The 22,115-nt window shown below is 32.6% G+C and overlaps 3 protein-coding genes across 4 annotated transcripts in view; 1 reads left to right on the top strand and 2 right to left on the bottom strand.

The window, feature by feature from the left end:
* Positions 1-22,115, top strand: part of LOC127718790 (triple functional domain protein-like) — a 273,187-nt gene that overhangs the window by 74,820 nt on the left and 176,252 nt on the right. For both annotated transcript variants that reach the window (XM_052224840.1, XM_052224841.1), the window contains exons 19-24: positions 437-598; positions 1,616-1,798; positions 3,896-4,015; positions 5,150-5,341; positions 6,333-6,479; positions 7,612-7,723. In XM_052224840.1, coding sequence (XP_052080800.1) covers positions 437-598; positions 1,616-1,798; positions 3,896-4,015; positions 5,150-5,341; positions 6,333-6,479; positions 7,612-7,723 — 916 coding nt within the window. The remainder of the gene's footprint in view (positions 1-436; positions 599-1,615; positions 1,799-3,895; positions 4,016-5,149; positions 5,342-6,332; positions 6,480-7,611; positions 7,724-22,115) is intronic.
* On the bottom strand, positions 7,988-10,024 carry LOC127718800 (protein wech-like). Its single transcript, XM_052224865.1, has one exon. It carries the CDS (start codon positions 9,830-9,832, stop codon positions 8,111-8,113), a length of 1,722 nt encoding a protein of 573 aa, XP_052080825.1. The 5' UTR covers positions 9,833-10,024; the 3' UTR covers positions 7,988-8,110.
* LOC127718797 (uncharacterized) lies at positions 15,777-19,195 on the bottom strand. The gene is made up of 3 exons (XM_052224859.1): positions 17,427-19,195; positions 16,630-16,704; positions 15,777-16,299 (listed from the first exon to the last, which is right to left on the bottom strand). Exons 1-3 carry the CDS (start codon positions 19,173-19,175, stop codon positions 15,955-15,957), a joined length of 2,169 nt encoding a protein of 722 aa, XP_052080819.1. The 5' UTR covers positions 19,176-19,195; the 3' UTR covers positions 15,777-15,954.

Here is a 22,115-nt window from a genome sequence, read left to right as displayed (position 1 = left end):
TTACCAAAAAAAAAAAAGAAGAAAAAGAGCAAAAAACAACACTTCTTTTGTTAGGAAATCAAATAAGTGGATTGTACAAGAAGCTATGAAAAGTAAATTTTTATTTACAGTGCACATGTTAACATGGAAATTTTGCTAAGAAGTTAGGTTCTTCAATTTTACTCAAGGTTCTTTTCACAACTGGATCTGTCGATAAAAATTGTTCAATTCTGAATTTATGCTAAATATTTGATTTATTTACTTGATTTAATTTTACTTTTTGTCAAATCAAGATCTATAGTTGGAAGAAATTCTGTTATGAATTTCTGAAAAAAGTATTGAGTTATGTATTATGATTTTAATTCTAAAGGTATTCATAGCGAGATATATGCATGGAATATCTGCAGTTATTAATTTCTGCTAATAATTTAAGCTATCCATTTGATTTTTATTTAAGGTGTCGTCACAACTAGAGCTTTGGGCAGAAGAACTACAACACCAGGAACTTGGTAACGAAGGCAGTAAAGCAGAACAGCTCTTACAGGCTCATAACGAAAGTGTTCTCTTGATGCAGAATTGTACATTTGAAGTTTTGCAGAGAGGACAAGACTTAATTCAGGTATGTAAAACTTTCAAGTATATGTGTACATATTGTAGTCCAATGGATTCCTTATTATTTTGGGATATTAACTTTTGTGGATTTTGGGGGACATGTGAACCACGAAATAAAGTGTTCAACGAATTACAAATTAAATGCAGGATTTGTTTAAACCACAAAATGAATTATCTATGAAAAAACAATTTTTGCTCAATCCACCAAAATTATACCTAAAAAAATAAATGAATTTACAAAATTAAGCACTTTTGACAAATATGATCCACATATTTTGATAAACTTTAAAATAAAAGAAAAGTGTGACTGGGGGATAGAAATATGTTCACTCTTCTGGTCTACTCCAGATAGGCAGTAAAACTCTTATTAAAGTTGAGTGTCCATTTGCCTGTGTGGGATGTACAAGTACACAGTAACGTCTGGTCAGAATGGGGATATTAAATCTGATGTCTCATCTAGAGAGAATGCCACGCTCTCTGCAAGTTTAGAACTCTTGTAACAACTCTTTGAGGGGTCCATAGGTGTCCTTTTGCAAAACAATTTAATCTGACAAAGTTCAATGTCTACCAGATTTTGATAGATTTTTGATATAAAAATAAGGAGATGTGGTATGATTGCCAATGAAATTAAGTGGATGTAAGCAATTATAGGTAATCATATGGCCTTCAACAATGAGAAAAACCCATAGGTATAGTCGGCTTTAAAAGGCCCAGACATAAAAAATGTGAAACAAGTCAATAAGAAAACCAATTGCCTAATTTAAAACAAAACAATTTATGAAAAATAAATATGACCAACATGCACCAAGGACAACCACTGAACTACAGGCTCCTGACTTGGACAGGCGCAAAAAGAATGTGGCTGAGTTGAATATGTTTGTGAGTGCACAACCCTCCCCTAACCTGGGAAAGATTTTCAAGTCTGTTTTATTGCAGTGGAGGATACTTAAAGGAGATCTATTTTATATGAAGTGTCTTACTTGAAGTCATACAGAGTTAATCAGATTAAATTTGTTTTTTTCAGGTTTTTGAGAATTCTGGGATACAGTTAATGGCTGATTCTCAATGTGAGGCTCAGTCACGTATCCAAGCATTGTTAGAATACCTACATGAGAGAGAGATGGACCTGGAAGCCATTGCTGAATCTAAGAGGGAACGATTGGAACAACTTGTACAGCTCAGGAACTTTGAAGTAGAGGCCAGACAGGTACATAGGAGTTTTAAAATTCAAAGACTTTTTTTATCACAAATGCTTTAGCCCTTTCAAGGTAGCATGCTCACTTCAAATGCAGTTTTGACATTGATTCCAGACTTAGTAAATATTAAGGATATGAAGTATGATTGCACCAAAAACAAAAATCTGGTACAAAGCAGGGTTTATAGCTTTATCACCTTAGAGCTTATTTCCTAATGCATGTAGATTAAGACTTTGGTTGGCTTGCTTGCTTAATGTTTGTATAAACATTTGATCAAGCATTGTAATTAAGGAGGTTCACTACTCAGTTTCAAAATAACAAGCTTTTTATAACACTAGTATATATTGATAGGGGATTAATAAAGGAACCAAAAAAGCAAAAAAAATATATAGGTCAATGTGCTTGTTTTCGAGATATAAGCCATTGAAATTTTGGCAGGAAAATGTTCTCTCTTGATTTTTCATAGCTTTGTCATTGACAAGTTTGAGTTCCTTAAAACCATTAGAAAATAACAAAGATTTTATAAGACTTTTACAGTTTGCTCATAATTATACATGTAAAAGATTAATAAAAAGAAAAATGGGGGTCAATGGGCAAAAATTATCAAGGCATTCAAATGGATAAAACCAGAGGATTCTGAAAATCTGACACAAATCCCAAAACATGACAAGCGAACATCCTTAAGATTGATATCTGCAAAAAATATAGATTTGGCGGAGTTAAACCTTACTAATGTTTGCAGATGTTCATTTTAATTACAATGCTTGAGCAAACGTTAATACATACAAAGCAAGCAAGCCAACCAAAGTCTTAATTTCAGCGTGTGCACTCTTTGTTTTTTTTACATTATGGCATTTCTTTATTATGACTGAACAAATTTTACCTCAGATTTTTGTAGCATGTCTATCTACAATAAAATACAGGTCATGTTTGATTTTCTCTTTTTTTCTTTTTTGTCTGTGTTCAGTTCAAGGAGCACCTGTTGACTGTACCAAAGCTGATATGTTTCAATTATATCCTCTTTTATTATGGTACACACATTGGAAATATAAACAAATTATTGCTCAATTTGCTAAAAAAAGAAGTAACGTGATACTACAATGAGTTGTTAAATGAGTATTTATTGCTAAGGTATGTGAACACTGTAGATGATTTTGATGTATTAAATTTGAAAATCATTGTTATTCAGTTGTTTTACTGTTTGTATTTTAGGTGATATACTGGATAGACCATGGAAAGTCAATGTTAATCAGTTGTTTTATTGTCTGTATTTTAGGTGATATACTGGATAGACCATGGAAAGTCCATGTTAATCAGTTGTTTTATTGTCTGTATTTTAGGTGATATACTGGATAGACTATGGAAAGTCCATGTTAATGAGTTGTTTTATTGTCTGTATTTTAGGTGATATACTGGATAGACCATGGAAAGTCAATGTTAATCAGTTGTTTGATTGTCTGTATTTTAGGTGATATACTGGATAGACCATGGAAAGTCCATGTTAATCAGTTGTTTTATTGTCTGTATTTTAGGTGATATACTGGATAGACCATGGAAAGTCCATGTTAATCAGTATTTTTATTGTCTGTATTTTAGGTGATATACTGGATAGACCATGGAAAGTCCATGTTAATCAGTTGTTTTATTGTCTGTATTTTAGGTGATATACTGGATAGACCATGGAAAGTCCATGTTAATGAGTTGTTTTACTGTCTGTATTTTAGGTGATATACTGGATAGACCATGGAAAGTCCATGTTAATCAGTATTTTTATTGTCTGTATTTTAGGTGATATACTGGATAGACCATGGAAAGTCAATGTTAATCAGTTGTTTGATTGTCTGTATTTTAGGTGATATACTGGATAGACCATGGAAAGTCCATGTTAATCAGTTGTTTTATTGTCTGTATTTTAGGTGATATACTGGATAGACCATGGAAAGTCCATGTTAATCAGTATTTTTATTGTCTGTATTTTAGGTGATATACTGGATAGACCATGGAAAGTCCATGTTAATCAGTTGTTTTATTGTCTGTATTTTAGGTGATATACTGGATAGACCATAGGAAGTCAATGTTAATCAGTTGTTTTAATGTCTGTATTTTAGGTGATATACTGGATAGACCATGGGAAGTCCATGTTAATCAGTTGTTTTACCTGTCCAAATTCATTAATGGAGGCTGAATCTCTGAAGAAAGAACATGAACAATTCATGCATGCTATTGAGGTATGTATTACTTACAGATGATATTTATAAAAGTGGTGTACCTTAACAATTCTAACAATCATCCTGCTGGCACCTAGGGACAAGGGAAGGCAAGGTTGCAATATCTACGTTGCATTTGATGGGTCATGTGTACCAACATTCTGAGGAAGCAAGGGACGAGGCAAAGGACAGAGCACCTACAATCAAACCTGACTTCTGCATGCATTGGCCTAATGTATAACATACTGTGGATTCAATTATTTTAGTGGGTTGAGAAAAACTTACATTTTTGTGGTTATATGCTGTAGTTTTATTGTGGTTTTCCTGAAGTCTGCATATATTCCTATAGAAAATTTGCAATTCATTGAACATTTAAATTCATGGTACCTTTGTACCCATGAAATCCACGTAAATTGATATCCAATGAATGATAATGAATTTACAGTAATACTTATAATCATATTTTATCAATTGTCATCACATGGCAGTTGGTGTTATAGGTACATAGGATCACATATGGTTTCTAAGCTTTATTATCTAACAGCACATGATGCTGAAGTAATAATTGCTGTTCTGATTGCCAAAAATGAACAATCAATTGCAAATAAATTTTGGAAGATAATGATAAAGATGTTTATTATATACTAAGTAGTAAATACAGGTAAACTGTATGTGTAATACAATCAATGACAATCGTGCTGTATCAACCATCCGTGATGATATCGATATCTGTCACAGTTACATAAGCTTTATCAAACCCTTAAACTCCATGACGTCACATCATCGATATCAGTCATGCTTGTAAAGGCTTTATCAAACCCCTAATCTGTATTACATCAACTTACGGGGGAAAAAACATCTACTTGAAGTATATAATAAATTGTATATGATATGGCTTTTTTAATATCACACCCTGTATCAACCCTCAACCGATATAATCCCTGGAGCAGAGCTATTGGGATTATATTGGTGTCTCTGGTGGAAAGCCATATGATATTCTCTCTATATATAAAGTGAATTCTTTACTAATATTATTGTTATGTATTAAATGAACTTAAGGCACTTTTGATCAAATAACACTATAAAAAGAGATGCATTCAATTCTTCAATACTAAAAACTATATGTTAGATTATAGATTTATTTTCATCTTTCAGAAAACAAATATAAGCATGGCCCAGGTGACACAGCGAGCTGAGAATATGATACAAGCCCACCATTTTAATTCTGATCTAATTCGAGCCATTGCAGAGAACGTCACATTTGCCTGGCAACAGCTGATGTATCATACAGAAGAGAGACATAAACTTGTAATGGCGTCCATGAACTGGTACAAAACTGCTGAACAGGTTGGTTAATACATTACAAGTTTGACTTATACCACGATCAAAAAAGTTCTAATTATATCAATGTTCAGATAGTTTCTGTTAGATAAAGTATCCATATTCACTAAATTGTCAAATTTTTGGCCATGGCGTTCCAGAGTTACAGGACTTTACATTGATTTTCTGCAAACTTTACATTATTGTTGTGCTTGATAGAAGTAAGCTCCATTTTTATTTTTTTTTTTTTTTTCTGGTTTGTCATTTCAGAATTACAGGACCAAGTTTCTCACATGTTGTACCAAACCTTGAGTTTGTTTGGATTGATTTACTGGAAACTTTATATAATTGTTGGAACTGATGAATATAATACACTGTTTAATTTGTTTAAAAATTCCAGAGTTATGGGACTTTTGTCATCAAATAAATAAGGCATTTTTAAAATGTCATGCACTAGCTCTAGTATGCTTGAATCAATTTTTTACAAACTCAACACTGTTGTGATAGGTGAATGAAGACTTGCTTTCATTTTGTCATTCCAGAGTTAAGGAACTTTTACTACTTTTATTTAACACAATATTTATACTTCTATGGGTATCCTGTTGCAGGTTTTTTATGCAGCGGAGGGGGCATGAAGTGTTACCCTTGTCCGTCTGTATGTACGTACGCCCCAAAAATTAGTTTCCGTTCTCTAACTTTAGTTTGCCTCAACCAAATGTTATGAAACTTATACAAAATGCTTATTACCATAAAACTCAGATCTAGTATGAATTTGGGTGGTGTCACTTTTACAGTTCTCTAGTTATGTCCTTTATAACGTTATATGTAAGCGGGCGGGGGCATCATCTGTGTCTCCATTTTATTTACAGAGCCATTTTATTTGCTTCTGATTGATTACCCTCTAAATATCCCATTTTATTTTTGCAGCAATTTCAATATGCACAATAAGGGCATATCATGCGCTCTTGGCTCAGCTGTTTATTAGAATTGCTGATCACAATTCTGCTATATTTTGCAGGTCTGGTCTGTGTTGGAAAGTTTAGATGCTGATTATAAACGAGATGAAGACTGGTGTAGCACTGAGAGGGCCAATACAGGAGATAAAGCTAATTATTTATTACAGTTAATTAATAAACATAATGAACAGAAAGAGGCCTTTTTGAAGGTAAGGGGTATTCTATACACATGCAATCTTTTATAACATTATTTACTGTGAAGTGGATTATTATTTTTGTAGACCTGTTTACCACTACAATTTTAGTGTAGATTTTACGATTTTTGGCACTCAAATTACGCTCTACTCCCAAATAGGTAATTTCTTCGCTTCCAAAGATGTTCTAGTAAACGAATCGGCAGTATTTAAATTTGTGTCTAATAGAAGTATGTCTTCCAAAGGCTCTGGTGATCGTGACTGTCAAGTTTGACACATGGAGCGATGCGAAACGAAAGTATCATGGAGGAAACGTTGAGGGGGAAAATGAAAAAGACAAGCAGAAGAAGCTTTGTCATTGTTTTAGGCAGGAATATGCTGAGATTTGGAAGTGTCTCGATTCATCCAAGAAGGGAGACCAGTACATACACTGCAGGTTATTCCAAACGAATTTTGGGGGCTGATTTTTACCAAATTGCAAAAAACATAAACCTTACATAAAGTATGATCTTTTTTAAAATTCTGAATCTCGGGGACAAGAAAAAACACAAAATAAAACCTTGGAGCAAAAGCTCCCACCTAACTGTATTTTCAAAATGACTCATTGCACTAGTATAAACGTAACTATTTGCTAGATGTTGATGATGCTGCAACTGTGCATTGAAGAACTCCAGGGCAATATTAATTAATTACAGACTATAGCTGGCAATGCAATCTCACAGATATTGTAAATTCAGAAATTATTGTGAGGTTTTATAAATGGAATAATGCGACTGTGATTATCGCAATGCAGCTTTTTCTGAATTCGCAATAATTAATCTTGCATTTTTCTCCATTCTTAAAAGATCTAAATAAAAATTCATGCAATAATTTCTAAATTTACAGTACTGTTATTAATTGCTCATAATCTCAATGTAAAATACAGAAACGAAACATTTAAACAAACAGGACACATCTAGATATGTTTTATAGCTTGGCTGTAAAATAATGTATGAATATGCAAATGATATTGAGTAGAGACCTGTGATCAACACCAAATTAAAAAAAAATAGGACTAATATTAAGAATTAAGAAAAAAAGGACATTGATTGATAATGTTCCTGACTTTGGAAAAGGAGGATAAAAAACAATTAAACTTGTATTTCAGGCCTGTACCCTTGCCAGAAGAACTGCTGAAAGTTTCCTGAAGTATGTCAACAGAAATTTACACACTTTTGGTTCACAGATAAAATTTAGAAGTCCAGAAAAACATGTAAAAGGTAAGAATATTTCTGTTGTTAACCTACAGGAGAAGAAAGGAAAATAAAATTCTCATTTGGGGAAAAGAACACAGATTTCCAGAAAAAAAGTAAGGTAAGAATGTGTGGATATATTGCAGGAAAAGATGCAGAAAGAATTTTTCAGAATTTGTCCACCCCAATTTGATGTTAAGACAAATAATTGTAAATGTAATGGATTAATAAAAATATTATGGTTATCTCCCTTAGATCAGCATTATCTCTTTTCCTATCAGAAAAAAATAGTAAATTTTAAAAGTTTAATGGAAAGAAGTTTTATTTCAATTAAGTTACAGAAGAGGTAATATGCAAACTAGTGATATGAAAAAAAAACCTCTAAAAAATCAATTTACAAAAAATGCCTAAATTCTATAAGATTTTGACAATGTGCAATTTTGCATTTGTTTTTCCTTTGTCTGCACAACATCCAACCCATAATTGTCCAGTGTTGTCAATGTCCAGTGCATTTGGAATTGATATTCCCTGATCTTTCATCACTTTACAGGTTAGTAGCTCCCCATTGCCAGACAGTACATGGAAAGCATTGGTGTTGTTGTCAGCCACTATGATGTACCCCATGGTGGTTATTACAATGTCATGTGGGTTAAATGGAGTGTCCCTTGTATTGATTGAAATGTTTCCATTATAGATCCATTTTAATTTCCCATCCTTGCCTATGGTAACGACTCGGCCACCTATCTTGCTTTTCCTATCAATAGTTAGAATATTACCATTATGGTAAGTCCTTATGCTGTATGGAAGTGTGAAAAGCCTTTGCTTTTGTCCGACATATTCATATGATCTTCTTTGTTTCCCATCCATACTGAAAGTAAGAATTTTTCGAATGCTGATGTGTGTCGGGCTGAAATTCTCTCCTTCGTCTTTCACACCTATTAAAACTTCATTTGACTTTGTAACGTGAAGTGCCAATGGAAACAGGGGTGATACTGACATAAATTGTTGGAATTGGCCTGTTGGTTTCAGTAATTTTACATCAGGACTTCCAAACATTGACATCAGAATTTCATTGTTAGATGTTGAAGCCATATCGAAGATCTTAACAGAGATCTCTTTTAGGGTTTTGAGTTTTTCGCTTGATGTAATTTGTCGTACAATTTTCACGGTAGGATTGGAGATCAATGCAGTTTTGTCATCAGTTGTTAAAACTGTATCCACAAAGGAGAAGTCTGTTGTGTAGCTCTTCAAAACTTTGAAATCAATAATCGATTCTTCTTTATGTCTCAGTAAGCCAAACAAGTCAATTATTTTCTTCAAAGTTGTCTCACCTTGAGTGAAATCAATGATATCTGAAGATTGTGCATCAAATGAGTAGTTTGGTACACTTTCTGTGAGCTCAGAAGTAGCTGTGAAGATTGTTCCAGCATGATTTGAATGGATTGCCTTCTTTAGCTTAGTTTCTTCATCTTGAAGAGCGCTTATAGCTTCTTCCATTTGCTTCTTTTTCATTTGAAAAACTTTTTCTCTTGTTTTTCTTGCTGATTCAACTTTTTCTTGAAGATCCCTTGCATACTTGCTAATGGCTTCTTTTAGCTCTGAAGCTTTTTCATCAATTTGCTCTACTATATCCTTGTACTTTAAGTTTTGCTCATTTTCTGCTGTTTCAAGTTCTTTTATTTTTGTTTGACAGTTGAATAGATCCTGTGACACTCTAACTCCATGGTCTTTCAGTGTGTTGAGCTTCTCCTCACATATTTTATTGATTGGATCCAAAGCATGTTCCTCGTGAAAGTTTGCAATGCATTCAGGGCAAACTAACTGTTCACAAGTCTGGCAGAACATTGAGTTCATGTTCTTGTGTTTCGAACATGGAATATTATCTGCTGCGAAACTGGTCCCTGTTTCTTGACCAACTTCTACGTCCTTGAGGGCACCAGTTGTTCGAATAACAATAATAGTATGTTCTGTTACAGTATCGACCATTACATGTACCTTTTTACATTGATCGCACAAGTACCAGTTACACTGGTCACATTTCCAGTTAATATTAGCTGTCTTTTCACAAATCCCACAAGGTTTGGGAGCAGGTGCTCTTCTTACTGTTGTTGAGGAAGCCATTGAGGTTTTTATCATTTAAGAATGTGAATTCAATGATAAAATCTTTTTGAAGCAGCACAAGTTGAAGGTGTGGTAAATTTATGCTTGACTCCCATTCTGTTGTATTGTAAATTTAAAGAGGTAAATACATATCAGCACTATTTATAAATACATTGTGTATTTGTTTTAGTAAGAATTAGGCACTGTAAGCAAATTGATTTAGAATAATTTGTTAAATTATATGAATGGAATTTTTAAGGAGCCTTTTAAGGTGACTTTGCATTTAATTAATATAGGTATTTTACTTGTTTTATTTCTGTTACAATAAAAGCAGAATAATTGACAAGAAGTGACTAACTTTTAAAGAATTAATTATATGTTAGTTGAAAAAAAGACAGAAATATTTCCTAACAAATTAAATGACCTGCAGTTTCCTCGGGTAATGGTGCATTAAAACGTACACTTTATTTAAAGAGACATGATCATGGCAGTATTGTAATTAGTTTTATTTTGAAATGGTATATTGGTTTTCAATTATAGAATAATAACAAATGTTTTAAATGACACAAGTTACCTTGAACTCCTGCCACAAAGAAGGCCTTGTACAAAATTTGTTTAAACAGTATAGAAATAAAGTTAGAATGAAGACAACATATTTTTTTTTTTAAATAAACATTTTCCAATTAGTACATGTGTATATTTAAAAATTCAAATAACTTGATATCAGATAGTTGAAATATACTGGAAGAAGTACCTCAAATATTTTTTTTTATATGGAGTGGAACAACTTTTAGGGATATGGTATATGTAAAACATGTACACTGTGTGTAGATGTTCACTCTCTGGTCCTCAAGACTAACGACTTTGGAGGATATAGTTGTCTCATTGGCAACCAAATCATGTCTTTATATAAAGAGGTCATTGTTAAACAGAATGCAACATCAAAGATAGAAAATTTAGATTTATAAAGCAATGGTTGACTTCTCCTTGGGCTTTTTAGTTGTTCTCAGGTTTTAAGGTTTTAATTTGTTCTACTGTGGATTCATGATTATTTGTGGGTTACCAATTTTCGTTGGTTTTGTGGTTTTAGGTAAACCACATATTGAAATGTCCAACAAAGTACACATTTTCTATAGGCTTGTATGCAGACTTTGTCAAAACCACGAAATCAAAATTCCATGAAAATACTAGTTTTACTGAATCTACAAAAATTGGTACCAACAAAAATAGAAAAATCCACAGTAATAGAAGAGAGGCGAAAGATACCAAAGTGACATTCAAACTCATAAGTCGAAAATAAACTGATTGTTGAAGGCCGTACGGTGACCTATAGTTGTTAATTTCTGTGTCATTTGGTCTCTTGTGAAGAGTTGTCTCATTGGCAATCATACCACATCCTCTTTTGCCATCACTTGGCGTCCGTCGTCGTCCGTCATCGTCCGTCGTCCTCTGTCTGGTGTAAACTATTTCAAACATCTTCTCCTCTGAAACTACTGAACCAATTCCAACCAAACTTAAGTTGAATGATGCTTATGGTATCTAGAATAAAGTTTGTGTTTTATTTACTGTTTCGTCAAATAACATTGCCGCCATGGCTAAAAATAGAACATAGGGGTAAAATGCAGTTTTTGGCTTATATCTCAAAAACCAAAGCATTTAGAGCAAATCTGACATGGGGTTAAAGTGTTAATTAGGTGAAGTTCTATCAGCGCTGAAATTTTCAGTTGAATCTGATAACCCATTGTTGTCACTAAAACATAGCCACTATGGCTAAAATGAAACATAGGGGTAAAATGCATTTCTTTGATTTTGAAGAAAATATGACAAATACAAAGAACATTTCAATGGAAGTTTTAAGCCATTCATTAATATATATTGAAAAGCAAAAATAATCATTGATGAAAGATTTAAGCAAACATTACAGGTGAGCGATTCAGGCTCTTGATAGCCTCTTGTTTATATTGACAACGCCATGGCTAAAAAGAAAAAGACCAACAGACAAACAATAGTGCATAAAACACAAGCCCAAAAAGAAGAGATATGATGTATTAAATTATGAAATAAATTAACAACAAAATCCATAACAAAGGAATAGTGCTTCTTTTCTGACATTTGAATTAAGTTACGGAAAGAGAGGGAAAAAGCCACTGGAAACCTTTCATGTATTTTGTTTCCCTATATCAGTTTAAAAAAACTTTTCCAATTTTACTCAACCAGATGCACATTTTGAAAATAATATCTCTCTTGTGATGTGCTTGGCCAAAATATTTGAAAGTTTAAAACCAAAACAAACATTGAAGAGCTGATAAAAAAGTGTAAATGTAAGGCCAAACTTGATGAATATGAGCTATACAAAACAGAGATACATTCTTTAATTTGAAATTAAAATAAACAGAAACGAGTCATAACTGCTTTACCCATCTTAGTAGTCGAATGTTAAGTAACATTTATAGTTGTTTGAGTCCTGCTCCTATGAATCATAAGGTGTTTCCTTTCCTCTTGCTGATTTATAGAGTTACTAAATTGGCTTTTGTGACTGGGAAGGGGTTGCAAGTCAAGTATGATATACCTTATCATGTTAACACCTGATATGACTTCTGAATTTCATGGGAGTTTGATTTCCCAAATCTTTAGTTATAACAGTTTACGGCTTGTTTATAATACATAAAATGGATTACAGGAATGACCAAAAATATTGGACAGAACAATGGACTAACAAACTACCAACACTGGACTCCTCTAAAAAAAAAGATTCAAATAAGACAAACAGCAACAAACAACATATGGTCCAGATAGGCTGACTTGGTACAGGCACAAAGTATTTACTAATTTTGTAGACTCCAGCCAATTTAAAGCTTGACATATTGTATGGATACCTGTCTCCATTTAAAGACTGTGTTTTGCCCTGTAGACACATTTGTATCTTTTGTTTATTTTTGTCATTGGGTTGCTGTCTCATTGAAACATATCCCACATTAACCTTTATTCATAATAACATGCTGCCATTATAGACAAACCTGTGTATACAAATATTTTTTATAAATATAAGATTATTCTTTAAGTTTTAAAGCAGATGCATGTAGGTGCTTACCAATTTGATTGCGTCAATGTGTTGGAAGGTAGAATGAAATACCATGAAAATTCAAAAATGTCTTAGAATGAATTTAAATGTCTGAGACCATTTTCACTCACTGTTCATAAGATTTTTTTGTGTGAAAAGAGCTGCTGTTTTGATCTTGATAAACAATGTAAAGTCTTTTGTTCATCATTACTCTGCAAGTGATGGTATAGATGTTTGATTCTGAAAGTTCCTGCATGAAATTGTGCATGTTAATTTCAAGTGATATATTTTCATAAAATCTTTTTGTTGTATACCTGACACAGATAAAACAGAACAAAAAAACAATGGCATTTTTTTTTTTTCAAAATATTTCTGGTGAGAAAATTTTAATACATTGTACAAAATAAAAGTACTCAAACATATAAACATTATATACAGATACGGTGTATTTGAATCATATTAAACAATTAAGATATCATACATTGAAAATTTATCACTGATTTTGCCGAGAAAAATAATTTGGTAGTTATACATGTATTGCTGAATAGCACACTGTGCAAGATGTACATGGTTTTGACAACTGCTAAACCTTGCAATTTCATATAATATATAAGCACTTCAAAAACAACAAAATGGAAGTAAAATTATTTGAAAAAGAATATTGACATAGCAAATGACACAGAAGGGCTAATAATTCTAATGGAAATTTATATACCATGTACCTAGCAAAATCACAATATTTACAAACCTATTTACAAGTTTCTGCTGCATTCTAATATTAATATTGTTAAATGTTTCTTCAGCGCACATTGTATATTGTTGATTTTCTCATTGTAAAGTACCATTGATGCCACTGCTGGTGGAGGTTTCCTCCCCGAGAATATCACCAGCCCTTCTGTGTTGACATGAATTTTCATTGATATGTCATAATTATAAATTAACTGTTTACTAAACTTTGAATTTTCGAAATATAAAGGCTTTTCTACCTCTGGAATAGATTGCCTTAGCTGTATTTGACAAAACTTTACGGATTTTTGGGACCTCAGTACTCTTCAACTTCGTACTTTATTTGGCCTATTGAAATTTTTTATGCCCCCGCCGTAGGGGTGGGGGCATTAAGTTTTACCCTTGTCCGTCTGTACGTACGTCCCATAATTGGTTTCCGTTCTTTAACTTAAGTTTGCCTCAACCAAATGTTATGAAACTTATACACAATGTTATTACTACAAAACACAGATCAAGTTTGAATTTTGGTGGCATCACATTAACTGTTCTAGAGTTATGCCCCTTTATAAATGGAAAAATTGCAAAATATTTTTATTTTCTTCTAAATATCAAGTAATTTTTATACGACCGCAATAAAATTTTTCTGGTTTCAGTACAATAACTTGTGTGTAAGTGTATGGATCTTTCTGAAATTGTACTTCAAGGTTCCATATCATAAAGGGAAAGCTGGGTTTGAGTTTGGGGGTAATTGCCCTAAATGTTAAGGAATTTGGGGCCTAAAAAGGGCCAAAAAACAAGCATTTTTCTAGTTTCATGACACTAACTTGTGTGTAAGTCTATGGATCTTTCTGAAATTGTACTACAAGGTTCCATATCACAAAGGGAATGCTGGGATTGATTTTGGGGGTAATTGCCTCAAAATTTTAGGAACCAGGGGCCAAAAAAGGGGCAAAAAACAAGCATTTTTCTAGTTTCAGTACAATAACTTCTGTGTAAGTGTATGGATCTTTATGAAATTGTACTACAAGGTTCCATATCACAAAGGGAAAGCTGGATTGAGTTTGGTGGTAATTGCCCTAAATGTTAAGGAATTTGGGGCCAAAAAAGGGCTACTGTCAACTACAATCAATGCTTTATACAATGCAATGTTTAATTTTGACTTCCACTGATAAAACACAGATCAAGTTGAATTTGGGTGGTGTCACTTTAACCATTATTGAGTTATGCCCCTTTATAAATCAAAAGATTGCAAAGTTTTTAGTTTCCATTCTGTAACTTAAGTTTGCCCCAACCAAACATTATGAAACCTATACACAATATTCATTACCACAAACTAAGATCTAGTACAAATTTTTTGCTTCCGTTTTCTTACTTTAGTTTGCCTCAACCAAATGTTATGAAACTTATACACAATGCTTATTACTACTTAATACAGATTAAGTACGCAATTTGGTGGCGACACTTTTACCATTCTTGAGTTATGTCCCTTTATAAACATAAAATTTGCTGAATTTTTCAGTTTCTTTCCGTTCTCTAACTTTAGTTTGTCTCAACCAAATGTTATAAAACTTATACACAGCCGTTCTAGAGTTATGAGTGCATTGAAGACCTGTTGGTGGCCTTCTGCTGTTGTCTGTTCTGTGGTCGGGTTGTTGTCTCTTTGACACATTCCCCATTTCCATTCTCAATTTTATTACAAAAAGAAAAATTGCTGAATTTTCAGTTTCTGCTCTCTACTTAAGTTAGCCTCAACCAAATGTTATGAGACTTACACACAGTGCTTATTATTGCAAAATTTTTGGGTAGCGTCACTTTTACCGTTCTTCAGTTATGTCTCTTTATAACTATATGATATGCAAGTGGGGGCATCATCTGTGTCCACATGTGAACACTATCCACATTTATTTTATTCAAGCTTTACTGAATAGTCTGTTGTAGACGAAAAACGTGTCTGGAATACTAAATTTCAATCCTTTTTAATAGTTGTCTCCATGGCAATCATGCAACATCTTATTTCTGTATTGTTTTTTGTTAGAAAATTGTTGCAAACAACAAACAATTCTGAGTTTTCACCTTTTTTGACAAGTATTATTACATATTTTCAATGAGTAAGTTGGATAATAAGATAAAGAAATATACTTGATAGTCTGACATAAGAATTGATAAAAGATGGAATTGTTCTTAGAAGAAATGTTGACAAGTTTCATAGTATTCTATAATTTCAGGACACAAAAAGCCTTATAAAAAGTGAAACAAAGTTATTGAGTGTTATATAAACATGATTGAAAAAAAAAAAAAAAATAGTACACAATTTAGAAATAAACTAAAAGAAAATTATACAATATGAAGCAAAAAGGAATGTTTACACATCTTAAACATATGATTTCATATGTGACATTTTTCCACCTTCACAGTTAATCATGTCTTGTAAAAACTTTTCAAGTTCAGTACTAACATTGATATTGTAAGCACTGAGTTTTGTATTTTCGTTAGACATTTGCGTTTCACCATTCATTAGATTTCCATCTTTGTCACATATTTGCAGGTTTTTATCTTCATTATCAATAGTATTCAGTTTCACATCAAAAGTTTGTTCATCAATATTAAATGAATCTAAGTCAATGTCGAAATGGTCCAACAAAAGTTCCATGTTTTTATTGGATATAGTTGACTTATCCATTGGAGGTGCTATCTTACTGTTGTTGGTCTCTGTTAGCTGTAGGCAGAAAAAACATTTAATTTTAAAAAGTTTAAGACATATCTAATGAAAACCAGTTGATTTTGTTCTTATGCTCTTCTGTACAGTGATTGTTTCAAAATCAGCAGATTTAATTAATTAGTAGCATTTATACTATATAACTTAGAAAAGTTTTCAAAGGTAAAACTCTTAATTGTGTATTCGTAAATTGTAATGTCCTTTTTCATATCCTCTTTTGTATGGTTGAAACCAAATCTGCATTTGAGCCAATTACTTATATCAGTTGTGTGTCTGGTGTACACTTGTACCAAAAAATATAACTTGAGTTTTTATATTGAAAAATAGTACCTTCTTGTCTTGCTTCAGTGATGGTTGTTTTCTTTTTTTCGTCTCATTTCTGTGTTCTTTTATGCATTTTCTTTTCTGAAAATTATAATAAGTTTGTAAGTGGTTACAATTTTCTTCCTTTCAATAAATTGACAAAAAGATACAAAATTTTTTTGAGTTCCATTTGTATAAGTTCATAGTGATAAAGTTGAAGTCACCCTTAAAAATTTTACAGAAGTCATGAAATGGTTGACTGTTATGGAACATCTGTGTCACTGTCTGTCACAGATAAACAGGAATATGTTCCAATTTTGACGTAGCAACAATTCAGTAATCTTTTCCTTAATTGTGACATAACAGAATGAGACTTGCCACAGAATTCGAACTTACCATGATCAACATGACTGGTACCACATATGGAACAGGATTTGCTTACTCTACTGGTACACATGAGATATCCTCCTGTTTTACTTTGGATTTTTGTTTCTTAATCTTTAGTTTTATTTATAGTGTTGTATAGACTTGTTTGTCTGTTGATATTTTTTTTTTAGTTTTTATTGTCCCTTTGCCATCTTCCGCCTCTTTTTCCCCATAAAAATAACAAAATATATATTTGACTGATTATCTCCCCTGAAATCTTCAGATAATCAATTAGTGAAAATATAGCTGATATTTCACAGTATTAATAATTTGTAAACCATGGTATTCTTCAAAAAAGAAAAAAAAAAATCTTCTAATGAATAAGTAAAAAATCCTAAAAGAGAGTGAAAAACTCAATTCAGTAAACTATACATAATCCTGTTAATAACAATGCATACCTTCGAGCTTTTTTTTGAAACATAGTTGTTGCTACTATCTGAACTGTAATCTGAATCAGTTAATTGATCTTGACCCTCATTTAAAGTGTAGTTTTGGTCCCTTTCTTCATTTCCAGCCTCTGAATTGACTGAAGATATTGAATCAGATGAGCCCATATCACTTGTTGGGGAAACTTGCTTGTACAAATTAAGATTTTGAGAGACATTGGTGTCACTTGAATGCAAATGTCCTAGGTCATCTGGATTGGTAGTTGATTGATGAGGAGTACATAATATGGGGACTGGTTGCGCAGAAATTGCAATATTTTGGATTGATTGACTGAATTGGAATGTTGAAGAGATTGTTTGGTTCACATGAGTCAATGAGCTAGAAGCAGGATCTTGAGTTGATGTTTTGCATTGAAGTTTGATGTCACTTTCAAATATTGCTTGACTGCTGGAATCAAAATTAATAATTGAATTTAAAATATCCATCGTCTCTTGTGGAATGGTGATTGAATCAGTTTGATTGTCTGCAGGATTTGCATCAGATAGTGGTGACAGAGTAAGGTTTTTCTTTGCAGTGATCTTATGGTGAAAGTCATTTGAAGGATTTTGTACTGTAGTTTGACTTGCAGAAGTAGCCATCATCTTTAGTGGAACAAGTTCATCATTGAATGGAAAGTTATAACTCACCTTTGAACTAAATTTACTGGTTGGTTCAATAGCAAGTGTAATAAATTCTGTGCCTATATTTATTGAAATATGTGGTCGTCTTTTTTTATTATCATCATCCATATTTTCTAGTGACTGTGTTTTGTCATATTCAGTTTCAACAGCTCCAGTTGTCCACCATTTTGTAAGAATGTCATGTACTTCTTCTGTTAATATTCCATTGTCACTGAGGTTCTTCAGTGCGTAATCAAGTTTTTCTAAGCTTGTTGTCCTTTTAAAAATACTGCAAAGTTCTGCTTTCTTCTGCTTGGTTTTGCTTTTTCTCATGGCTTTAAAGGCGTCTACTATATCTTTGTATTTCTGAGGAATAGTAATCTGTGGGATTGTTAGTAGAATATCAACCAGTTCCTGATCAGGAATGAGTTTTTGCCCAGGAATTGTATAAGTACCTCTATTGTTTGGATCAAAAAGTATAATATCTTTTGGCCAGTTTTCCAAAGGCAGGTCCCATAGTCCATCACACTTGACATCAGGGTCCTTTCCATGTGCACATTTGATTGAAATACCAGCTATATGACGTGTGATGTAGACCATCAGTTGTGATTTGTCTTTAGGCCTCTGATATTTCCCAAGGTCCATTGCAATTTCATTTGTCTTAAGTTCAGTATCAAAACGAACATTGATATCAGTGAGATCTTCAGTGCCTCCTCCAAATGTAAGAAAATCTTTGAGTGATGTCATAATTGTCTCAATTTCACATCGATAAACAAATAGTTTATGTAAAAGTTTATATTCCATGGTTTCCCAAGCATTTATTTCAGATTGGTACATCTTTGGTACATGTACGTTTACTTCCAAGCATGTTTTCAACAAAGTTTTGAAATGCTCCTTGTTCTCTCTGTCATTTCTTACTTTTTTTGATGCTGTGTATTTAGACTGTAATAGTTCTGGCAATCTAATGATAATCTTAAGACTTATATTTTGAATCCATCTTCTCTCTATAGAGGAATCATGAACCAATGATTTCTTTTTCATACAAGGTCCTGGATGAACTTCAATATCCCCTGAACACCATAGGAGGTAAAGACATGCCATATGATATTCATATTTAAGGGTCAGGTACTTCTTCAGTTTCGCCGACTTGTGATGTCCAGTTGATGTCCCTACTACCAATAACATAATGAGAAGAACTAGCATTTTAGATAGCTGAGATTTCTTCACCATTTCATCAGTAATGAGAATTGCTTTAATTTGATCATCTAAGGTTTTGACTTTCAATTGATCTTCTTTGACTTCTGCCTCAAATGCACCAATGAAATTCAAATGTGTTTTTGCAAAGTCACATTCCAAACCATTCTTATTTGTTGTTTTATTTTCATCAATTTTGAAATATAAGTTCTTTCTTTTTTTTCTAATATAGTTTGAAAATTGTATTGATTTCACTTTACATGTAAGTTTGGCTTTCCATAGTTCATTAAGGTGTTCGTCATCTATTTGATTTTTTATGCAAAATTTGGTTTGATATATACCATAAATGCCATCACAGTATTTTTTTTCATAGTCATCATAAAGATAGTCATAAAGACAGGTTTTTTTTCTGAAAGCATTGTTAAGCAAATCAAAAGTTGTCCCATCATGAATTGCTTCAGTGAATAATTCACTGAGAAAGTTGATGAACATCTGAAAATCATAATGTATTTTTTCAGCAGCACTATGATTCTGTATTTCCTTTTTATGCTTAGTGTACTTCAATAGTCTGTGTCCTAACAAGATAATCCATTCACAGATCTTTTTATCAATTGCAACTTGTTTTGCATAGTACCTGATTAATTTGTTAATCGCACCTGTTACATCACGAAAGTGACATTCTTTGTAAGGAATACAAAGTAGAACATCACATAAGATGATCAGTACTGGAATATTATTTCTTTTTATCGCTGTGTGTACCATTGATACAAATAACAGAGCATTTTCATTCATGAAATCTTGATAGTCTGCCTTTTGGGAGAGCATCTGACTTAAAATATTTTTAAGAGGTGTATATGCTGTTTTCGGACTACATATGTCCCATTTAAAAAGACATAACAGCACCTTACAGGATATAAGTTTTGTTTTTGTATTCTTCTTATCAACCACTTCTTCAATTTGGGGAACTATAAAATCAGAATTTTTTCTGAGAAATTCCCTGTAAGTTTCATCATTTTCATTGCACAGTTTCTGACAGTGACAGAGTTTTAACAGAAATTCATAATATGGCTCTATTTTACCAGTACAAAAGTCAGCTTCTGTTATTTCTGATTTCATTGCATACAATATGTCAAGATAGTTGTTGAATGCTGTAAATATTTCTTCTTCAGAGAAAGTTGATAATAATGTTTGTAGTATACTCCTTATTGTTTCTGCAGTGCAAGAGTATTTTGGTGGTGAGTCAGCTATTATGACAACTGATGAAGAAGCCTGTATTTCTGCTTTTTGAACCAAGAGTGGAGCTGTTTTTAAAGTACAAATGTTCCAGTTCAAAATACACAGTAATGTCTTGCAAAAAAAACGTTTTGTTTTTGTTCCTTGGCACAGAACAATTCTTTTTTTTATATGTGATACTAAAACCTCAGGATACAGTTGGATGAATTTTTTATAAGCTTCATAATCATTTTTCTCACAAATTGTCCTCCAGTAACAAAGTTTCAACTGGAATTCATGATGTGATTCTGTTTCACCAATACACAAGCCATGTGGAGTAATTTCTGATTTTATTGCATACATTTGATCAATATAGCCATTGAATACTTTAGAGATATCATTGTCTGTCAGAGTTGATAATAAGTTTTGCAGTACACATCTTACTTTGTACACTGTACATGCATTTTTTGCTGTGTTTTCTGCTTCTGATTGGAATGAGCATGATGCTTGTATTTCACTGTTCTGGATTCTTGATCGGATGAATGTTGCTTTCTGATTACAGATGTTCAAGTTTAAAAGACATAGAATGATCTTGCAGGAAGCAAGTTTTGTTTTTTTTTCATTCCCATGCACCACTTTTTCAATATGTGATACAAACAAATCAGCATTTCTTCTAAGAAATTCCCTACATCTTTCATAATCTTTTTCATTGCACATGTAATTCCAGGAACAAAGTTTCAACATAAATTCAAAATATGGCCCAATATTATCAGTACAAAAGTCATCTTCTGTTAAATCTGATTCCATTGCATACATTTTGTTAAGGTAGTTGTTGAATACTGTAAATATATCATCTTCAGAAAGAGGTGACAAAAGTTTTTGCAGTATATTACTTACTTTGCATGCTGTGCATGAATAGTTTACTGATGCATCAGCTACTAAGGCTATTGATGAAGAAGCTGGCGCTTCCGTATTTTGAAGGATAACTGGGTGTTGTGTTTTACATATGTTCCAATTTAAAAGACACAGCAGTATTTTGCAGAAAATAAGTTCAATATTTAATTTATGATTCCAGAGAAAATTCCTCTGAAAATTTTTTGGCCTTCCTTCTATATTTGATACTAAAAAATCTGCATTTTTTATTAGAAATTCTTTGCAGCGTTCATTTTCATTTTTAGCACAGAGTGTATCCCAGTAACAGAGTTTCATCAGAAATTGATGCTGTCTATCTATCTGGCCAGTTAACATATCAATTTCTGTTAAGTTTGACTTGACTTGTCGTTGAGATAGGTATCTTTCAAATATTTGATATATCTTTCCTTCTGTCTCGGTATGTAGCACTTCATTTAGACGAACCTGGACTAATTTTATTTTCTCTTCCTGACCAGGTATGCAAAATACACGAATCAAGTGAAGAAGTACACATAATGCATGTATTTCTTCAAGGTAAATGAAACAACCAGGGCTGAACCAGTCTGAGCATAAATGATCAGTAACAAATTTCTGCAAAAAGACTTCCAGTTCTTTTTTATCAAGTTCAATTAACTTCTGTTCACATGATCTAATGTTCTCAATATTCATAGATGGTGAGTCATCCCAGGCATTCTGATATTCAACTAAGACATTTTTAGGATA

The sequence above is a fragment of the Mytilus californianus genome, unplaced genomic scaffold (genome assembly GCF_021869535.1).
Source record: "Mytilus californianus isolate M0D057914Y unplaced genomic scaffold, xbMytCali1.0.p SCAF_10, whole genome shotgun sequence".
Taxonomy (NCBI): Eukaryota; Metazoa; Mollusca; class Bivalvia; order Mytilida; family Mytilidae; genus Mytilus; species Mytilus californianus.
This window is presented reverse-complemented; position numbering and strand designations above follow the sequence as displayed.

Bases quoted from the DNA above. Each gene is read 5' to 3' on its own strand.
- LOC127718800 (XM_052224865.1), bottom strand. From the start codon at position 9,832: ATGATAAAAACCTCAATGGCTTCCTCAACAACAGTAAGAAGAGCACCT.
- LOC127718797 (XM_052224859.1), bottom strand. From the start codon at position 19,175: ATGGCATGTCTTTACCTCCTATGGTGTTCAGGGGATATTGAAGTTCAT. The intron at 16,705-17,426 runs GTATGCATTGTT...TATAATTTTCAG, and splicing joins TTTCAAAAAAAAGCTCGAAG to AAAAGAAAATGCATAAAAGA. The intron at 16,300-16,629 runs GTACTATTTTTC...TTCTGCCTACAG, and splicing joins CACTGAAGCAAGACAAGAAG to CTAACAGAGACCAACAACAG.